General features: G+C 43.0%; 1 protein-coding gene across 1 annotated transcript in view; it reads right to left on the bottom strand.

The window, feature by feature from the left end:
- Positions 1–21092, bottom strand: part of flna (filamin A, alpha (actin binding protein 280)) — an 81304-nt gene that overhangs the window by 44109 nt on the left and 16103 nt on the right. Inside the window, 2 exon segments of the mRNA XM_055223270.1 lie at positions 1013–1110; positions 3821–4072. Coding sequence (XP_055079245.1) covers positions 1013–1110; positions 3821–4072 — 350 coding nt within the window.

Raw genomic sequence — 21092 nt, 5'->3', positions numbered from 1 at the left:
TGAACTAAATGAATTTGCATTTCTTCAGTTCCAAAAGTAATTGTAGTAATAGGAACAGTTAAAAACATTCACGCTGTTGCATTTATAAATTCATAAGGGTGTAATTATACAGATGAGGGAACACAACCAAATAAGTTTTAAAATGGTTTGAAAACTCTTGAAAAAACAAAAAATGGGTTTAAACCTCACATTTCAGGAGCCTGTGATCAGTCCGAGCATTCATGGTCCTGTTTAGGATATTTTCAACACAAAAGATGAGAGTGAATAACTGAAAAACTGCTGGCTAATGCTAGCTAGCTTGTGACTAACGTTATTTGAGAGGGACTTGTCAGATTGTGTTAAATGACAAAAGGAAAAGGAATGAAAATGTATCCATTTTAGGAGTTTCCATGGTGACGCAATTAGCACACATTTGCAAACATGGTGATCAATAACATGGGCCTTTCAACTTTTTGTTGAAAATCAAAACTGAAAGACTGCAGCCAGCTTGTGTGATCAGCTCACCTGTTGTACTTCAGATAAATCAGGTCTCTTTATGGTCAGATTGTGTTAAAATAAAGATCAGATTAAGCTAACTTGACCAACATAGCTTCAATAGTTTAGTACTGACCTGAGGGACGCCCCGAGTACAGTGTAGTGTATATAGTGTAGTGTATATAGTGTAGTGTGGTGCATACAGTACTGACCTGAGAGACGCCCTGAGTATAGTGCAGTCTATATGGTGCAGTAGCAAAAGACGACATTTAAATCTGTTAACTGGACAAATCATTGGAGTGTCTTTTGCTATGGTTCAGACCTGGAAGACTGAGGGATTACACAGATATATGGTGTACAGTGTATATAGTGTATTGTATATAGAGTAGTGTATATAGTACTGACCTGAGGGACGCTCTGAGTCTACAGTAGTGTATTGTATATAGTTCCAACCTGTAGTGTACTGTATATAGTGTGGTTTACATAGTGTATTGTATGTAGAGTAGTGTGTATATAGTGTGGCATATATAGTACTAACCTGAGGGATGCCCAGCCAGTCGTCGGCCTGCTGCATGGCCTCACGAGCGTTCTCCACTGGTTTGGTCTGGTCCCAACAGTCCCAGTCCGGACACAGGCCTGGAAAAGACCGGAGAAAACAGAGGAGAGGGTTAAAACCACACACATTCACAGACGCAGAACTATCCATCTCTGCCCGAGTTACAATATCTCACATTAAGAATACTTTTGAGTGTTATTTCTTCTTTATGATTTACAATATTATCGTCTACATTTACTTCAACAATATACCGTCACTAGATGTTTACCAGCACTTAAATGAAATATCATGCTAATTAGCTTGCATGCTAATTATTACCTAAAATAAAACCCCAAAAGGTTTACACACTCAACAGTGACTGGGAGGACTCAACAAATAATTAGTTTCTTTGTGTAATTTCACTAAAGAGAAGTTGCACAGTTTTGCAAGGACAAATATAGTCTTGTAAACAAATATTATCATTTTATTTGCCATTGAAAAAACTGATTAAGAGAGATTTTAGACACCAGCTGGGGCTTAAACTTGAGGTCAGACTGGAGCAAATATGAGCCATAGGCGGAGAATGACCCTGGACTTATCTCTCAATGTCACGATTCAGTCTCAACCTTTCTTTAGACAATATACTGTGATTTTCCACATTAATTGTTTGTACTTTGTGTTCTATTCCCATGCGTCCTTATATCTGTGTAATCCCTCAGTGTCCAGTAAGTTCATAGTGGTGTATACTACTCTAGAATGATCTTGAACTGTATCAGAACAAGTATGAGACACAAAGATTTTCAGGAAAAGTTCATTTCTGTGCTGAATGGGACTTTAGTGTCAATACCTGCTCAAATGAGTATCTAATTTCAATACTAGTTTTGGCATCAATTAACATCCGATTTTCAATACTTACAAAACAAAATCCTACTTTTTAAAATAGAAATCTGATATAAACGTACTTAAATATATTAAGTCGAATCTTTGGTCCATTTCTTATCTGTGGCTCCAGTTCTTGGTGATCCACAAATATGTCTGACATCCAGAGCATGTAAACACTAAACCAAGTCATCTCCCACTCTCTCCATTCTGCCCACTCTCACCCTCTGCATCCCTCTCTCCTCCCTTAACCTCCCCCCATCCCTTCCTCCTTCCCTCCCATTATTCCATCTTTACTTCCTAGACCACTCCCCTCTCTCCCCCTCCATTCCCCTTCTCCCTATCCTGTCCACTCCTCCCTCCATTGTACCCCCCCTTCCATCTAAATTCACCTCCTCTCTCTGCTCCCTCACCCATCTCTCTTTGCCTGTCTTGTACACCCCTCCACTTTCATCCCTCTACTCTCTACCGCTTTCCCCAATCCATCCCCCTCTTCTCCCTCCTCCTAACCCTCCTCTCTCTCACCCACTCGTGAATGACGCACTTTGGTTCTTCTGCTGCAGACTCCAGTCCAAAGGCGTAAATTGCCCATTACAAAACATTACTAAACCAATGCATTTCTACCCTCCGCCTAAAACGTTGTGGTTCTGTTTACATGCACATCCAAATCTGACTGTTATCTGATTTCTAGCGTGATCAGATTACAGTTACATCTGATGGAAGTAACCTGTGCAGCTTTAGACAGCGGACATTACACAAAAAAGGCCAAAGTAATATAACAGAGTACTGGAACTAATTTGTACTGAACTAACTAACTAAATGAACAACTACATGGCTAAAAAGTACTCAAGTACAATTTGGCAGTATTTTTACTTTTAACTAAGATTAAGACCTATGCATAAAAATACTTCTTCAAGTACTAGATATTTTAAACGGAATTTTAGAAGCATTTTAAGATCATGTTTTTACAAAAACTTGATTACAGATTTTATTTTTATTTTGCTATGGATCAGACCTGGATGACTGAGGGATTACACAGATATACAATTTGATTACTTGAAACTTGCTAAATGAAGTTAATATTGTCTGAGCTCTGGCCAATCAGAGTGGACGATGAGGTCCTCTTCTGTTTGTTAAGAAACCCACCACTTCTCCCTGGCATTTAATATGAGCTAGACAGGATATAATGGCGTTTTATTGTTCCTTTCCTATCTATCGTGTTATCTGTATGTTTGTTTTTTTTGTTGACTTAAGTGAACTACTTTTGGTCAGCTCAAGTGGTTTTAAATTTGTTATATAAACAAACTTGAATTAAACAGAAGAAGCAGAGGCAGCAGTGAGATAGTCGCAGATCAGGGGGGTTTGGGACTTGTGCTGCACTCAGTAGTTCCCATGATTTTAACTAGTAAGAATGACATGGCTAGAATTATACTGAAGTACAGGTTAGAGATAGATCGATATGCTGAACAATATTTGCACTGTTTAACATATGGGATATCAGTCTTAAATCTCCAGCAGAGGTCGATATTTGTTAGGGTCAACCTGCTGCCAAAAGAGTACACACAAAACAACTACACAGCTCTCAAAGACTTGTGGTAGTACAAATGGCTGTGGGTGGGAATAACAGAATTTGGGGAAGAAAATGGAAGTTGGCCCTACGTATTGGCCTAAAAAACAGTTTTAAAACTGAACTAAAAGTACAAAGTTTGTAAAAAGTCTCTAACCCCATCAAGTGAGTTCATTCAGAGCTAGGGTTGTCAAAAGTATCGAAAATCTGATTCTAATGGATATTAAAACTAGTATCGAAACCATTTCATGTGGAAAAATCACAGTGTATTATCTGAAGAAAGTGTTTTTATCATCATTGTGGTATGGGAATCAGTATCGAGTATTGACTCTTTTCCTTAGTATCGAAATGGAGTTGTGTCCCACCTGGGGCACAGCTGTCGACCAGGGCCCCCAGAGCCTGCCCCGTCTGCCAGTCTTTGCTGAAGTTGGTGATGGGAAGCTCGGGCAGTTTGTTCTGGATCCAGCCCAGGAGCCTCTGTTTGGGGGTCTTCTGTCGCCCTTCATCAGCCTCCTCTTCCTCATCCCACATCGGCATCGAGATGGAGTAATGCAGAATGAGCGTCCAGATCAGACCCAGGATCAGCTTCAGGTTTCCATCCACTATGGCCTTGGAGTCTGAGGAGAGACAGAGGAAGAGGAGGTGAGCCAGGTGAAGAAGGGAAGAGATACTGACAAAGAGGAGAGGAGGTGAGAGTGAGGAAGAGGAGGAGGTGACCATGTTTCCTTTTGTCATTTTGATAATGAAAATATTCATTGAAAACAACATTAAAATTGGTAATATCACCTTTGCTCTTCATGCCAAGTCACTCCCCCTTCAGAGCACTATCACAACACAATCAGCTGCATCCCACGAGTGAAACTACAGCACATCACATCAGGTTTGTCAAGTTGCTGTGTACAGTTTTATATCATGTTTTTGTGTATTTATGGAGAATTGTCGTGTGGGAGCATGGGTGACAGACTTGTGGGCGGAGTTTTGTACAGAGTCTTACAGCTAAACCATGAGGAGGGTTCATATAGAGACTAAATGACAAACAAATTAGGCACCTTCTTCCCCGAGGCCTCTCCTGCTAGCGTTAGCAGAAGGTTTGATTGACAGTGTTGCTAAGTGCCTGTTCGCTGCTAAACCAGCAGTGTGGGCGGGAGGGGGCTGTACCTTCAACAGCCTCGCTCCTGATTGGCTCTTTGGTTGCTATGATACTCGTGGTCGGAATTCCAAATGTGGAACTCTGCTCCAAATTGGCCCCTATAACTGCTAGCTCCGATGAGCTTCATTTGACTGGGTCACACTCACTTAGTCCACTTCTTTATACACTCACTCTGTGGTTGCATCTAATGAGAACCCATAGCTGTAAAAATTAAAATAAAATATGAAATTTAAAATGCTTAGGGCAAAATTGAATAAATTAAAATGTAGTATTGTATCAGTCAAATTAAAATTATCAGGTACAAACTGATGCCTCTGCAGTGGGCTGTACATCACAATCTGAGTTCGAGCTGAAGCTTCACGAAGACGAGACTGATGAGAAAATGAGGGAGTTTTCCACATGAATAACACCGTAACTTTCAGAACACAGCGATCCCAAAGTCTCATTATACAGTCGGATTATTGCACAGCTTCTCTGGTCTGTGCAGATCGGCTCCTGTCACAACAGAGCTCCATAAACTTCACGCTCTTACATCAGAGGAACACGAGGGAACAGCTGGGACACACTGCAAAACATGAGCTGTCAACACATTTAATATGCCTTTAGACCAGACCAGTGGTTTGAGTCATGTACATAGCCTACACAAACTGTTGTGTTGCAGCATGTTGAAAAAGGCAAAACGGAAGAGAACTACAAGGACCATGATCCTTTGCTCCAATTTAGTGAACCCACCACGAAAAAATTTATGATAAAAAGGAACCATATGCAAAATGTGTTTTATAAATTCCATAACCGTGACCAAACTGTTACTGTGTCCCCAGATAGAATATAACTTTTACTGATAACAATTCTAATGCTGATTTAGTCTTAATTACAAAAACATTGGACATGATGGACAAGTTGTTTGTTATAATATAATGTTTTGGTTCCCATGACGATTATCCAGCAGAATGAGCCTCACATGACTCATTTGGGTTGCTAGTTTCAATGCCGATATCCAAAAAAACGCTTCTGTCTGATCTGAATGTTCACTACCTGCAGCCAATCAGAACTCTGTGCTAGTGCATTCTGGGAAGTTTTATTCAACTTCACATGATCAGAATTTAATCATAACAGCTCCAGTATACTCTTTTTACAGTGCATTACATTTGCATCTGAGGAGAGAGTGAAGCAACCGTCACGGGCCCGGGCACGAGCAGAGAACAAGCACATACCAGCGCGTTGCACAAAGGCACATGGTCAGCTGATCTGAGGTGGTGAAGGCTGCTGCCTTGAGGGGAGGGCGGGGCCAGCGAGATTACGCAAAAGTGTTTTAAAGAGAAGGGAGACGTGTGCTGCTGTCAGACTCATCATTTTGGTCTTAAAATGCTTCTATTAACCCGCTCTACATAATCCTGGGTTTTTATTTCGCCATTGTGTCCGTAAATCAAGATAGGAACATTAATAACAGGTGTCTTCTTTCCTCAAGGTCACTCCCACTAGCGTTAGCAACAGGTTTGATTGACAGCGTTGCTAAGCGCCTGCTCCATACTAAACCAGCGGTGAATTCCAAATATGGAAACTCTGCTCCAAATCGGCCCCTATAACTGCTCTAGCCTCAATGAGCTTCATTTGACTGGAGCCGAACGCTGTGGGTGACGTCCATTTCTTTATACAGTCTATGGGCCAGCCTCACAGATTTCAGAGGGTGAGATTGACAGGCGGGTTAACCGACCAGAGAAAAGTAGGCCCCGTTCGGGTCAAAACAAACATGCCAGTTTAGGAGTTAAGAAAGGGTGAATTCAGGTTTGTGGAGATGCAAGCCCTCTCAAGTTTTTTTTTTTTTTTACATTTCAACATTATTCTATCTTTTACATTGAAAACTAAGTCAAAATGGTGCACGATACAGACTCCCTTGTTCTCTCTGGGTCTAGGGGCAAACGAAAGGGGGGCTGTCTGAGTATCTAAAGGAGCCAGAGCCAAAAACAGCACAAACTGGGAGCGATGTGAGGACACAGAGGGGGGAGGGGCCTACACAGAGGGGGGATGAGAGGCTATATGAAGGGAGCTACTCTTTAAAAAAAAAATTTAAAAAAAAAAAATCTAAAATTCTATGAATCAAACGCAAGAAGCAGCTTACTCAGAAATATCCACACTGATCAGAACTTGCTGAGTGGAACTTGTCCAAAAACATAAAAAAAAAAAACATTGCTATAACAGTGAACAGGGGAGCAGCCATAAAGCCATATAAGGGCATGATGGATGGAACAAAAACATAGTGAGATGCACAAAATGATCATCAATTTTTACTTCTTGGACTAAAATTGACAACAAAGATCACAATCCTTTGCTTAATTTTATTAGAAAGTAGGTCTCTGGTTCCATTCCTGGTTGGTAGACACGGGGAGAACACTGAAAAACCCTACTGAGTGGCATTAGTTTTTCTCATGAACCCAAAACATGCTCCATAGGTCAAATCCTCCAGATCTTGAGCTAGTCTTGGTCAGGTCTAATTTAGCTGGAGATGGGTCCCTCCCTGACAAGTTTAACCCAGAAACACTGGAGCATGGGTCAAATGCAAGTTTAGCCCAGAGACGGGTCAAATGCAGAGGACACATTTCTGTACTAATATTTGGAGAGTCGAGTGGTATCCGTCTGACTCGTTCCCATAGCAACTCCTAACACAGACAGTAGACCCTCAGACCATGTGACCCTGTTCAGCTGTTTTGCCATTTTGGTGTTGTGTCCGTCTGTGTGTGTGTGTGTGTGTGTGTGTGTGAGGCGTCGCCGTGGGAACGAGTCAGACTGTAGTGTCGTCTCTGGTGTATTTTCCAGCTCTGACACAGGAGCAGCTGACTCTCATGAGCGCCACACTAGGAACAGAAACACAAATATTTGGTTTGACAAAAGAAAAAATGTGTCACACTGGTCCCATCTGCTCCTTCAGCTCAGGACATTTTTAGACTTTTTTTTTTTTAGGTGTAATATTCAGATGTCACTGTATTAGCTTGCGGTAGGGTAAAGGTAAGCATTTGACCCATCCTTCATTGTCCCTGGGTTGAACCTGAACCTGTCAGGAGCAGTAGGACCCACCTCCAGATCTTGAGCTAGTAATGGTCAGAACTACTTTGGCTTTATTTATTTAACCCAGTCAGCCCAATGCCACCTGGGAGTCGAACCCAGCACCTTCTTGCCATTTGGTATAATAAAAACAACTGCTACCAACTTTTAACCTGTTCTCAAATCACCAAATACAAGAAGCATCTAACTCAGAAAATGTAATAAATGCAACTCAAAACTTGTAATAATGTATGTTTAAACATTTTTTGGCAAATCTCCAATCAACAACACAACTCCAATTGTGTTTTGGGTTGATGGGGGAAACCGGAGTGCCCAAAGGAAACCCACCCAGACACAGGGAGAACATGCAAACCGGGCAACATGGGAATCGAACCCGGAACCTCATGTCAGTGTGCAAAGCAGAGCTGACGGGAGGCTGCAGGGGTGATGGTCGTGGGTACAAGGGTTTAACTTGGTTCAGAGCAAAGGTGTTCAGGGCGTGTCCCCATAAAACCAGCTCAATACAGGGTTAAACCTGACGCTACCAAGAACAGCACCCAAAGAAACATGGCCTCGAGACACACAGAAATCTGATCATTGTGATAAACATGAGGACGGGTCTGAACCAGAGACAGGAATGTGGAGGATGTGAACACACAGCACTCAGCAAATACACAGAGCAATCAGACAAGAGACAATCAGCAAATATGCAACAAAGAAGACTGGAGGGTCAAAACTAGGGTCAACACTAGGGTCAAACCAATTTGGCATTCCTGGGACTTGAGGAAACATGAACACTGGACTTTTGGCTACAGGGTTGGACCAAGCTCCGGGGTCAAACACGGCCGCCTGTTTAAGTGAATGACCAGAGCCCACTGTTGCTAGTTTAGCCTTTAGCCGCTAGGTCACCATAATCACTACATTGATTGAATATTCAATACATACAAGTTGCAACAGTCTGTTTGGGCTCAGTCTTTATCATGGGGACTTTTTCTATGCAATAATGGGGAGATTTTTGTTTTTGTTGAAGTATGATCAGATTTGAGCTGTGGAGGGTCGAATGACCAATTACTGATTTACTCATCTTTTTAACAGAATAATCCCAGCGAACAGTTTTAAAATGTACAGCTTTATTAAAAGACGCTTGTGTATGCAACATACTCATACCATGTGACCACTCTGACCAATCAGAGCAAGAGGAGCAACAGAACTAAAGGAAACTGAAGGATTTTGAGTTGAGAAAAAGTTGATATGATCCTTTGTGAAAGCTGTGGGTCCCAGGCAGCTGAACATGAGCAGTTTGCGTTTACACTCTATGGGAAAATGCTTTCCTGACTTTTTTGCAAGTCCAGTCACAATGGGTTTAAGCAAACAATAACCAGATATTTTAACAGAAACAATATTGAAACAATATTGTCAAAATGATTCTGAATGTAACAGATGGGCATATTTCACTAAAAACTATTTATCCAAACTACAATACATCAGGGATGTTGCAAACGTTTGTATAGATGTGTTCTTAGAGCTGGAAGTGGATCTGAGGTTTGGAAAGTGCCTCGTCTCCAGCTTCTTCAGAAATGGTACAAGTCTGACTCATAGTGAAGGAAACATTCAGCAAATACTCTTCATACACGCTCAGAGCTCCTTAACATGAGAAGAATGTGTCAACTTTCCCAGAACACCACAGACCCGAGACGGGCTCACGAGGATGCCATATACGGACAACACCATTACAAGCATCTACGCTGACAGACGGAGAGACGGAGGAGGGAGGGAGCGAGGAGAGGAGAGAGGGGAGGACAACACGATTACAAGACCTACAGGATCTGAGAGAGGGAGGAGAGGAGAGAGGGAGGAGGGAGAGAGGGGGAGGACAAAATTACAAGACCTACTGGATCTGTGCTGAAAGAGGGAGAGAAGGGGAGAGGGAGAGAAGGAGGAGAGAGGGAGAGAGTGAGGACAACACAAGACCTATTCTACATCTACGCTGACAGAGGGAGAGGGGGAGAAGAGAGGGAGGACAAGAGAAGTATACAGGGAGAGGGAGAGAGGGAGGAAGAAAACTCCCATGACTCATGTGTTTGGCTCGTTGCTATGGCCCCCTCTGGAGCGGCAGCCATGACATCATCACTCCACGACCCCCGACTCGACCTGTGTGTATATGTGTGTTTGTGTGTGTCAGAGGGTTACAGTCAGAGAAAAAGAAAGAGAGAAAGAGAGAAAGCGAAAGAGAGAAGGAGAAAGGGAATGAGAAAGGAGAAAGGAGAAAGAGAGGGGGGGGTCTGTCACATCTGGAGCACATTAGAGGGGCAGAGGGGTCTGTTTAGGACGCACTCAAGACCCTTGTTCAAGGCGGTCACAATGAGTCCCGTTTAAGTCACCGCCCCCCGAGTTTAGTCCAGAACTAGACCTAGCGCAGACGTAAACATTGACATAAAAGGCCTGAGAGTGAGAGTGAAGTGTGACATTCCTCTTGGCTCCATCTGCTCTGGGGCCTACTGTCATTACACTGTATACAGCCAAAAATCAAACCAATGACATTTAAACCAGTTAAAATGACTTTAAATAGAAATAAAACTTGATCTGAGTCAAGATATTATTTGAAATGTGTCATGAAATCTTGAATTTCAATCTAATGTGTTATAATTATACTGTTAGAATTCCAGCAGAACTCCGAGGAAGTCACATTTGACAAACAAAAGCTGTATTTTTGTATTTTTGTACTCAAGCTGGCGTTTGCTTTGAACTTTGAATAGGGACACGCAGATCTGATGCTGGTAGTCACGTCACCGTAATCACTATATCGACATATAGTTCTATATATTAAAGCTGGAACAGTATACTTTCAGGGTCAATATTTCTCGTGTGGACTCTTTGCAGTACTATGACATTTTTGTTTATTTTTTGGCTATATGATAAGATTTAAGTTGCAAAAGGTTGAATTAATTACTTTTATGACTCAATACAGACTCAAACTAATGATTAAAGTCTTTCATTTTCCGGTTTTCTAAATCTGCAACATTATTAAAAATCATGAGCTGCAGTAAGTATAGTTTTTGTTGTTTTAATCTGCTCTTGGTTTTTTGTGTCACTGGCATAAATAAGTTTCAGTATTATGGTTTATCGTCTGTATTTACTTCAGCGATATAATCGAGCTTCAAACCGCGTCATTGAGACAGGCCTAGATACTGGTGTTTGATATCGCCGCCAATACTGAGACATTCGGTGGACCGGATGCCTGCTTCCAAATATGGTTCAGTCCATATCCTGGTTGGACATAAGATCGCTTACAGGTCATAGACAGGTCAGGTTGTTTTTTTGTTTTAAGGAAATAAATGTGCTTTTCAGTCTCTGAATGGAGATTGCATGTACTACCTGTGTCTGAGCAGACAAAAGGAGAACACGCAAACCCCATTTAGACCCAGCACAGGGAGAACATGCAAACCCCAGTCAGACACGGTGAGAACATACACACCCCACTCACACAGGGAGAACATGCAAATCCCACTCACACAGGGAGAACATGCAAATCCCACTCACACAGAAAGCCCAGACCTTGTTGCTGTGAGGCAGGATGCTCGACACTCAGCCGCCATGTCAACAGAACGGGGAATGAACCAACAACCTTGTGGTTAAAGGGCGATAGTTCTACAACCTGATGGCTCCATTACTGCCACAGTTCAAACCAATCTCTTCACAAACGAATGTCGTCCTTATAGTGAAGCATTTGAATGGCACATGTGTGAGTGATGTTGAACAGGCTCACTCTTACAGGTCACATGTGAGAATCACACACTGGAGTCAAGACTTTAATGTCATTTCAGTGAGTATAAAGATTAGGGCTTATAATATAATCAGAAGAACTTAAAAATAAGAACTGTGAGCCTTTTATGAACCAAAACAAAGTCCTATCCAAAGGCTCTGTGCACAGCAGCATGCTAGCTAGCTGAAAGCCAACAGTCACTTTTATTAAAATCAGAAAATATAAACCTATTACATTTCAAATGAATTAAAATAAAGACTACACAATATTTTTATATTTATTTATTATGCCCCAAAATTAGCATTAGCCTTAGTAATGAATACTTCACCAATAGACGTCCATTTGCATATCGTTTTATTTGTGTAGTGTTTGCGGGTGGATAGCTGCTCCCTGTCCACTGTCTGACCCTAACCCCCTAACCTCTGACCCACCCGCAGCTCCCTGTCCACTGCCTATCTTTATACATTTATTCATTTTAGCATGATTAAAGTAGCCCTGGTTTAGCCCTGGTTTAGCCCTGGTTTAGCCCTGGTTTAGCCCTGGTTTAGCCCTGGTTTAGCCCTGGTTTAGCCCTGGTTTAGCCCTGGTTTAGCCCTGGTTTAGCCCTGGTTTAGCCCTGGTTTAGCCCTGGTTTAGCCCTGGTTTAGCCCTGGTTTAGCCCTGGTTTAGCCCTGGTTTAGCCCTGGTTTAGCCCTGGTTTAGCCCTGGTTTAGCCCTGGTTTAGCCCTGGTTTAGCCAAAGTGAATGTTTGTGGGTCATAAATAAATGTAAAATTGCGACATTAAAATGTGACACACAAATCGAAAAAAAAAAAATTTCTATCAACTCCAGAGTTGTTTTAATGTTTTAATGTAAAGTCTCGTTTAAGCCTGAACCAGCCACAGAGCCCCTCCTCCTCCTGTTTAACTCCACACAGCAGCATTTCCTCCTCTTCCGCCCAATGTCTTACACTCATCCCTCCCTCTGCTCCTCTCTCCGTCTCCACTCACCCTCCACTTTGGTCCCTTGCTCCTTCTCTTCCTCTCCCCTTCCCTCCCTGTCTCCCCCCCCCCTTTCCCTCACACCCTTCTCGCCCTCTCTCCATCCTACCTTTCTCCCTCGCCTTCTATCCCTCCTCCCCTTCTCTGTCTCTCTTTCTCTCCCTCTCCCTCTCTGTCCCACTGGAGTGAAAAAAAAAGTTCTCCTGGTTTTTAGCCTTAAAAGGGCAGAAGCAAACGAGATGCTGGAAGCCCTCCCATTCCCTGAGCTCTGGTTACAAGAAAGAGAGGAGAGAGAGAAAGAGGGAGGAGAGAAGGAGAGAGAGGAAAGATTAAGAGGATATGAGAGGGAGATGGGAGGGAGAAAGGACAGAGGGAGAAAGATTAGGGGAGGGGGAGCTAAAGGAGAGAGAGAGGGGGAAGGAAAGTGAAAGGGATATAGAAAGAGGGGAGAAAAAGGGAGGGAGGGAAAGAAAGGGGATATGGGGTAGAGGGGAGCAGGGTTAGAGAGACTAGAGAAAGAGGGAGGGAGGAGAAGGAGAGAGAAGGGGGGCAGGGGGAGAGTGTGTTTGGGGGGTTGATGGAGAGATTGACAAGGAAGACAGGAGAATAGAGAAAGAAGCAGAGAAGGATGAGAGAAAGAGGGAGAGGAGGAGAGAGGGAGGAAAAGGAGGAGCCAGAAAAAAAGCCACAAACAAAAAGGGAGGGGAGGGCATCTGGGGTGAGGGCAGCGAACAAAAAAGGAGGAAATGTTCTTTAAAGACCACACTCACAAAACCACTTAGATATATCAGGTTTAGTTTATACTGAATACTTATGTAAACTTTTGTAAATCCATGTCATGTTTATAACTTAAAAATAATGCATAAGGAAATGAGCAGCAGTTTGGCTCCACTCGCCCCCTGCTGGTCACACTGAGGAGTGAAGCAGTTTATAATGAAAGATTAGCAGCATGGCTATAGCTGGGGTTTTAGATCGCAACAGCCATATTTATTATAGACAGGGGCCGCTAAAGTGAATATTGTTCAAATCATAGACTGTTTATATAAATGGACATAGCTAATCTGCTAGCCACAGCGTTCCAAACAGGAAGTGATCATGGGCGCACGTCCGCCTCCAGCGACTCTAGCTCCAATTCCCTTCTCCCTGTAACTGCTGCTGTCAGTCATAATTTTCGTCTTACAAATACCAGGATCGTGTAGAGCGGGTTAATACAAACAATAAATTTGGCTATTGTGTCCATAAATCAAGATATGAACATTAATAACGGACCAATCAGGCACCTTCTTTCTCTGAGGTCGTGCCCACTAACGTTAGAAACAGGTTTGAATGACAGCGTTGCCGGGGGCCCACTCCCTGCTAAACCAGCGGTGTGGATTGGAAGGGGCGTTACCTTCAACAACCTCGCTCTAGATTGGCTCTTTGGTTGCTATGATACTCACAGCTGTAACTCCAACTGGGCTCCAAATTCACCCCTATAACTGCTCTAGCCTCGATGAACTTCATTTGACTGGAGCCGAACGCTGTGGACGACGTCACACTCACTTAGTCCACGTCTTTATACAGTCAGTGATCTCAAAGTGGGGTAGCAGTGGCTCTAGTTCATACTGTTGTTGTGTCCTTAGGCAAGACACTTCACACACATTGTCTAGTATCATAGTGGTGTGCTCATGAGTGTTATGATCAGAGGGGTCAAAGGCAGCCCCGCTTCCATCAGCCTGTCCCAGGGCAGTTGTGGCTAGAACTGGTTTCAGTGGCTCAGCTAAACGGTGGCTTGAATAAACAGTTGGTAAAAACAAAAGAATGCCAAGTATCTGATGAGGAAACAGCATTGTGATTGTTAAAGAGCCCATTGGGAGTTTGCCTCCCTCCTCCCTCACTCGCTCACAGCATAAAGGGCCTGAAACGGAGCTTTTCTCCATGTTTGAGAAAAACGAGTCTCTCCCCAGAACAGAGCTACTGTATAAGCAGCTCTGAGGTCAAAATAAGTCTGCTGTGTACAGTCTGTGTCTGATTAGTTTTATTGTTGCAGAATCAGGAAGTGCACGGTTAGCTTGCCACTTGCCAACGAGCTGCCTCAGACACCAGAGCAGAGTTTTTCTGTGACTGTAATGTTAAAAGTGCTTATAAGCTCGTCATGGTGAATCATTACGATGCAGAAGGTCAGTGAGGAGTAACTCTGGACCACTACAAACTGTTTAAAATGAACTAGTTCTGTTTTTCACTTTTTAAGACCAGAAAAGAAAGATTGGGTAGAGTGCCTCTGAAGATCAGATTGATTTAAATCTAAAAATGGCACAAACACATTGATGTGGCCATGATTACACTTGTTTGGAGTTGATTACTTGTGTGTTTTTACAGTGAACATCCTGGAAACAGTTTTCTCTTAAATGCAGAACTCGCCTGAACCTGCGGCTTCTCACAAATCACGTTTGTGGAATTAAAACTAGAGACATAAGCCTCCCTGTGTCTCCATGGGGTCTGATACTGACTAAAGCTGCTAACCCTGTAGCTTAGGCCTCTACAAGTGTGTTCTGAAATGTCAGATGCCCTCCCCTGTGTGTGTGTGTCCGATGCCCTATTCTGTCTAAAGCTCCTAAACCTGTAGTTTATACCTCTAAAAACATGTTCTGAAAGGTCTCTATGCATCAGATGCCCTCCCCTGCATCTCTATGGAGTCTTATTCTGTGTAAATTCTGCTAACCCTGTAGTTCAGACCTATGAATTAGTCATCTGACACACAGGGGAGGGCATCTGACACACAGGGGAGGGCATCTGACACACAGGGGAGGGCATCTGACACACAGGGGAGGGCATCTGACACACAGGGAAGGGCATCTGACACACAGGGAAGGGCATCTGACACACAGGGAAGGGCATCTGACACACAGGGAAGGGCATCTGACACACAGCGAAGGGCATCTGACACACAGCGAAGGGCATCTGACACACAGGGGATTAAAGGGAACATTAGATTAGGCCTCAAAGCGGTCAGAGGAAGTCCGAATGGAGATAATGAGCCACAGGAAAAGAGCCTTTGACACAAACAGAAGCTTTAAACTTGTATCTTTCTCTGCAGATGAAATGACCACCACAGACAGCTCCAGTTTGTGTTACTTTTACCATTTTGAAATGATAAACTTAATAATGTAGCTGGAGCAGTTTAAAAAAAAAAAAAAAAAAAAAAAAAAAAAAAAGGTACTGTAAATGTCAATTGAAGAAAAAAAAAAATATATATATATATATATATATATATATATATATATATAATATTCTTGCAAGGACTGGATCTGTGTGTCATTTAAAGGGCCCATATTACACAATTCTCTGGTCTCTATTCCAATATTGTTTCCTCATCACAAACAGACCTGGAGTTGTGTTTTGTTTCATCCACACATGTTTAACACACAAATTATACATATTTAGGGTTCTTCTCTCAAACTGACACTGTTCCACCTTGTGATGTCATTAAGTGGTAATACAGGTGCTCCACTGCATTTTTAAACTCCATACACCTTCACTAGAATCATTTGGACGATTTCTGCCCTCTACCTCTACTGAACTAAAAGTAAAAAGGGCTGTTAACTTGAAAACTACCACTTCGTGACATCACACGGTAGAACAGGGCATGTTAAGTTTTGGAGATGTAGACAGATTAATAATAAAGTGTTACTCAAACATGTGTGAATGAAACAAAACAACTCCAGGTCTGTTTTGAGGAGGGAACATTAGAAAAGCTCTCAAGAGTAAATTTTGTGTTATATAGAACCTTTAAAAGTATTTGATTGGGATTACAGGGATTTAAAAGTAGCAAAAAGAAGAAAGCACAGAACAAGTTTGGGTTTGGTTTGAGGAGTGAAAGTGAAATTTTGCTCTTTGGACTACAGACCTGTCCTATTGATCGACTGTCGACTAAAAAGGGGGCGTGGCAAAGGCTCTCAAAACTATTTCGCATCTCTGAAGTATTTGAGCCAAACTCACAAGAGTACACCTGCGCCTTATAATAAAACCATTAATCCACACATAAATTGACTATGTGACTGAAGCCTGAATATTTTGAATTTAGAAAAAACATAAGTGTCTCAGGGGTAAAAATGTGACTAAATCTGCCGCTGCTAAAGGCTCCATTGGATGTTTTATTTGCGATCTGCGGTCCCTTGGTCCCACAATGTTTAACTAAAAATCCTGAGGGACATGCCAAAGTCTATGGATCAGGGCAAGCAATGCCATTTTAATTTAATCGCTATGGCAACAGTGCAAGATTTAAAGTATGATTTTTAATGTTAAGCTCTTGTTTGCGGGTTACCAGGGTAATTCGCAAAACCCCTCTCCATCTCTATGGAGTTTTTAAGCCCTATTGTAAACTTCATTTTACATTTTCACAAACAAACCAAAAGTATCAAAAGCATTTTGAAGGATTCCAGACTAAACCAGGATGCTTGTGCGGTACTTTTCAATCGTAAGTAAATGTTATGCGCTTCAGAACAGAGCGATAACTGTTATTCTCTGAGTGGAGCTGGATCCACTGTGTGATTACAGCTCGGAGTGTGGCATTATGGGACTAAAAAACAAACAGCAAACACGACTTGGGTAATCCCACTGTTCAGCAAAAGTAACGCCATACAGTGGAACATTCAGTCTCTCAACAGGCCAGTCATCCAGCTATATGCACCACTGCTCCTGACAGGTTGAACCCAGACACTGAAAATTGGGTCAAATGCTGGTTTAACCCAGAGACAGTGAAGGGTGGGTCAAATGCAGATGATAAAACAAAGCTCGTTTACATATTTTAACACAATCTGACCATAAAAACCTGATCTTGGGTGGAACTACAACAGGTCAACTGATTTGCATTGTCCCTCTCAAATAACATTACAGTCACAAGCTAGCATTAGCCAACAGTTTCAGTTAGCAACTCAAAACATTCAGTTCAAAAATCAAACTCCTAAACACGACCGTGAACGCTCAGATTGATCACAGGCTTCTGAGAATCCTGAAACATTTGTCACTTTGCTAATGTGTGCATTATGCTACTATGGAAACAGCTGACTATCCCTCCACAGACATGATAACCATCTATAGGAGCACTGGTCTGGTTGTGTTCAGACTCAGCTCCTGCGTGTGGTGTTGTAAAGTCCCTGAGCTCTGCCTCTACTTGTTCAGCTCGGGGCAAAAGTCACCGGGGCAGATAACGTCTTATACTCCCAGGAGTCTCTGAAATCTGCACCCAAGACATGAGCAGACAAGAGCAATCAAGCCTAGAGGAACAGAGAGTGATTCTACAGAGTCAGGAGGAGGAGAAAGTGATGCATCATGGGATGGATGATGACAGACATGAGATGGGTCACACAATCATTAATCTGAAAGCTTTGTTTAAAGTCATGTTAACTCTCAAGGATGTAAATGAATGAACATTAATTAAATAGAGATACTTTGAGGTTCAATCAGTGGTCAGTGATCATTCGGCAAAATAAACATGTTACAGCCGTTTCCCCATTTACTCACCCAAAGTTGTATTTGGAGTGACTCATGTTCGAGTAATCTTTAATGTCTTATTTTCATGACACAATTTTGCTGATCTATTTTACTTCTACGGAGTATTAACTGCTAGCACATAAAATTTAGATCACCATGTTACCTTTTATTGTTTTGAAAATGCTACATTTGCCCATTGTATTAAAATAAGTCCCCCCTCCCTTTGCTCTCTGTGCTAAGCCACTCCCCCTTCTGAGCACTATCACAACACAATCGGCTGCATCCCATTAATGAATCTACTGCACATCACAGCAGGTTTGTCAAGTTGCTGTGTACAGTTTTGCATCATGTTTTTGTGTATTTATTGAGAATTGTTGTGTGGGAGCATGGGTGATGTAGACTTGTGGGCGGAGCCTCGTACAGAATCTTACAGCTAAACCATGAGGAGGGTCTGAATAGGGCCCGGCAGAGATGTCTAGATTGCTCAAACATAAATGGATGACATCTAAAACCTCTTCAGGCATGTTTTTGAGGAGGGAATGACATTATATCATCATATTGTGCAAAATACCCCTCATTTAATATAAAAAGGATGAATTCTCACATGTCTATTTTACAAGCAGCAGGTCAAGTCAAAAGTCACAGACACATGACACATCTGCAGGGTGTGGTCAGCTGTGGCTGCACTTGACCCATGAAGCAAATAAAAAACGTGTCAAGAATAAACATTTTTAGAAAGAAATGAATTGTGCAACAAGAGAATGTTAAAAAGAAATAAGAGATTATGCAACAGATGAGTTTAAGAAGGCCCAAAGAGAAAAGGATGAGAGTAATGAGAGATTAGGTCAAAGAGGAGGGGAGTTTGGTGTTTGGCAATTTGTGGTTTGAGTGTTACATGTCTGGGTGTGCCCCTCACAGCAAAGAAAGGAGGAAGTGGACGACAAGAGGGAGGGAGGGAGGAGGGGGAGATAGCGGGGGGTGACATGGAGTGAGAGAAAACGGAGGTGAAAGAGCAGGAGAGAGAGCGGGAGGGTGAGAGAGAGAGAGAGAGAGCGGGAGGGTGAGAGAGAGAGAGAGAGAGAGAGAGGAGGAAGAGGGTGAGAAGTGAGAAAGAGGAAGGTGACATGGGGGATATAGAACAGAGAAAAGGTGTGTGGGAGAGAGATGGAGAAAGGAGAGGGAGAAAGCAGGATGTGGGGGAGCGAGAGAGCGAGAAAAGAGGAAGAGGGAGAGGGGTGAGAGACTAAGAGGAAGGGTGGGACGAGAGGTGGCCAATTCGTGGTTTGTAGAAAGAAGAGGTTAAAAGTAGAGGGAGTAAGAGAGGAGAAGGGTGTAGAGAGAAAGAAGGATGCAGAGTAATGAGGGAGAGGAGATGAGAGGGAGGGAAAGAGGAAGAAAGAAAGGAAAGACGGGTGTAAGAGATGGACAGATAAAGGGAGAGTGAGAGGTAGAGAGAGAAACAGAATAAACTGTAGCGCAGGGATGGGAGAGAAAGAAAAGAGGGGAGAGCGGGAGATTGTGGTACTAGGCACTGGAAGGAGGAAGTGGAGAGCGAGAGAGAGAGGAAGAGATAAAGAGACAGATGAGTCAAAACCAGGAGCAGCTGGGGTGAGGGTGAGTCAGTGCTCAGACAGAGGGGGGAGGGGCAGAGGGTGAATGGGTGGGTGAGGGTGGGGGAGGGTGAGTCAGCGTTCAGACAGAGGGGGGAGGGGCAAAGGGTGAATGGGTGAGGGAGGCAGGGTGAGGGTGGAGGTGGGATGGGTGATGAGGGCAAAGGGGTAGATGGGTGAGGGGGTGAGCATATTCTGGAGAGGCATTTTAAAAGTAAAAAGTGGACTGGACAAGACGTTGGTGTCATAAGGCCAAGATTTAAGATAAAAACATTTCTACATGTCATCTGTAGTGAAATGCATCATGGTCCATGTAGTTCCCTCTACAATAAAAGTGTCTGCCTTTAAGCAAAGAAGTTATAATGAGACATTTTGTGAAAGCCCACAGTGCTATCAGGAGGTGGGGGATGGGAGCAGAGGGGTAGAGGGGTGAGGGAGGGATGGGAGCAGAGGGTGAGGGTGGATTAGGGGATGAGAGGGGGCAAAGGGGTAGAGCGGTCCCGTTCCTGATGGATCCGTTTAAACACGAGCAGAGTTTCCTAGAGCGACACAACAGGATGAGAGTGAACACAGGAATCTGCAGAGACAGAAACACTCACAGACTCACACTGGGACAAATAAGGTCAGACTCAGAGAGAGACGCTCATGATGACCTCAGCGAACCTGCACGCGCACACACGCTTTAGATGAAACACACTGGTCTGATCTCTGAAGCAGGGTTGGGGCTGGTCAGAGTGATCATTATATCAAATTAATGTTTAGTTCATGACGGATGGAATTATAATTTTTGGGGGTCAGTATTTATCGTGGTTATTTTTTGTACCTGGATTTGGTTAAGGTCAAGGTAAACTTTTATGGTCCCCGTAGGGAAATTTGCCCTCTGCATTTGATCCATTCTTCAATGCCACTGGGACATCTCTAAGGGCCACAGTCCCACACCATCTCAGTTATCTTGTTTTTAGTCTTGGTCAGGACCTCAGCTGGAGGATTTGACCCATGGTGCATGTTTTTTTGGGTTGATGGGGCAAAGCGGAGTGCCTGGAGGATAGAACATGCAAATTCCACACAGAAAGGCCTGGGCGATCCAGGGATCAAACGACGGGAGACCAGTGGGAACAATAGGAGCAAGACACTTCACACACATTGCAGAGTCTGAATGTGGCTTGTGGTGCACATTGGCAGCCTCACTTCTGTCGATCTGTCCCAGGGCAACTGTGGCCACATTAATAACTTGAGACTCGACTTGAGATGTGACTGAATAATACTGTGAAGCACTGGGTGTCTTGAAAGAAGCTACACAATACTGTTTATGTGGTTCAGATTTTGTTAAATACATTTCAAAAGTTTAGCCACAGACCTTTTGTAAACTGGTTAAACAAAAAAATACATCAGTTTGCAAAAATAATGGTAGTGGCACTAACACATGACACACTGATGTGGACGACTCATTTGTATTACTGTTACTTCTATATGAGGCTTTTGGGTTTCCCACAGAGATACTGCTGATGCACTCTGAGGTCATGGGCCTTACACGAGTCACCGTCTGCAGGAAACTAGGACTGAACCAGAGGTCTAATATATCTGTGGACCTGGTTTAGTTCTCCGGTTTATCGGTTGGCCAAT

This window comes from Periophthalmus magnuspinnatus, chromosome 7, assembly GCF_009829125.3.
Source record: "Periophthalmus magnuspinnatus isolate fPerMag1 chromosome 7, fPerMag1.2.pri, whole genome shotgun sequence".
Taxonomy (NCBI): domain Eukaryota; kingdom Metazoa; phylum Chordata; class Actinopteri; order Gobiiformes; family Gobiidae; genus Periophthalmus; species Periophthalmus magnuspinnatus.
The sequence above is the reverse complement of the archived record's forward strand: the minus strand, read 5'-3'. Positions and strand labels throughout refer to the sequence as shown.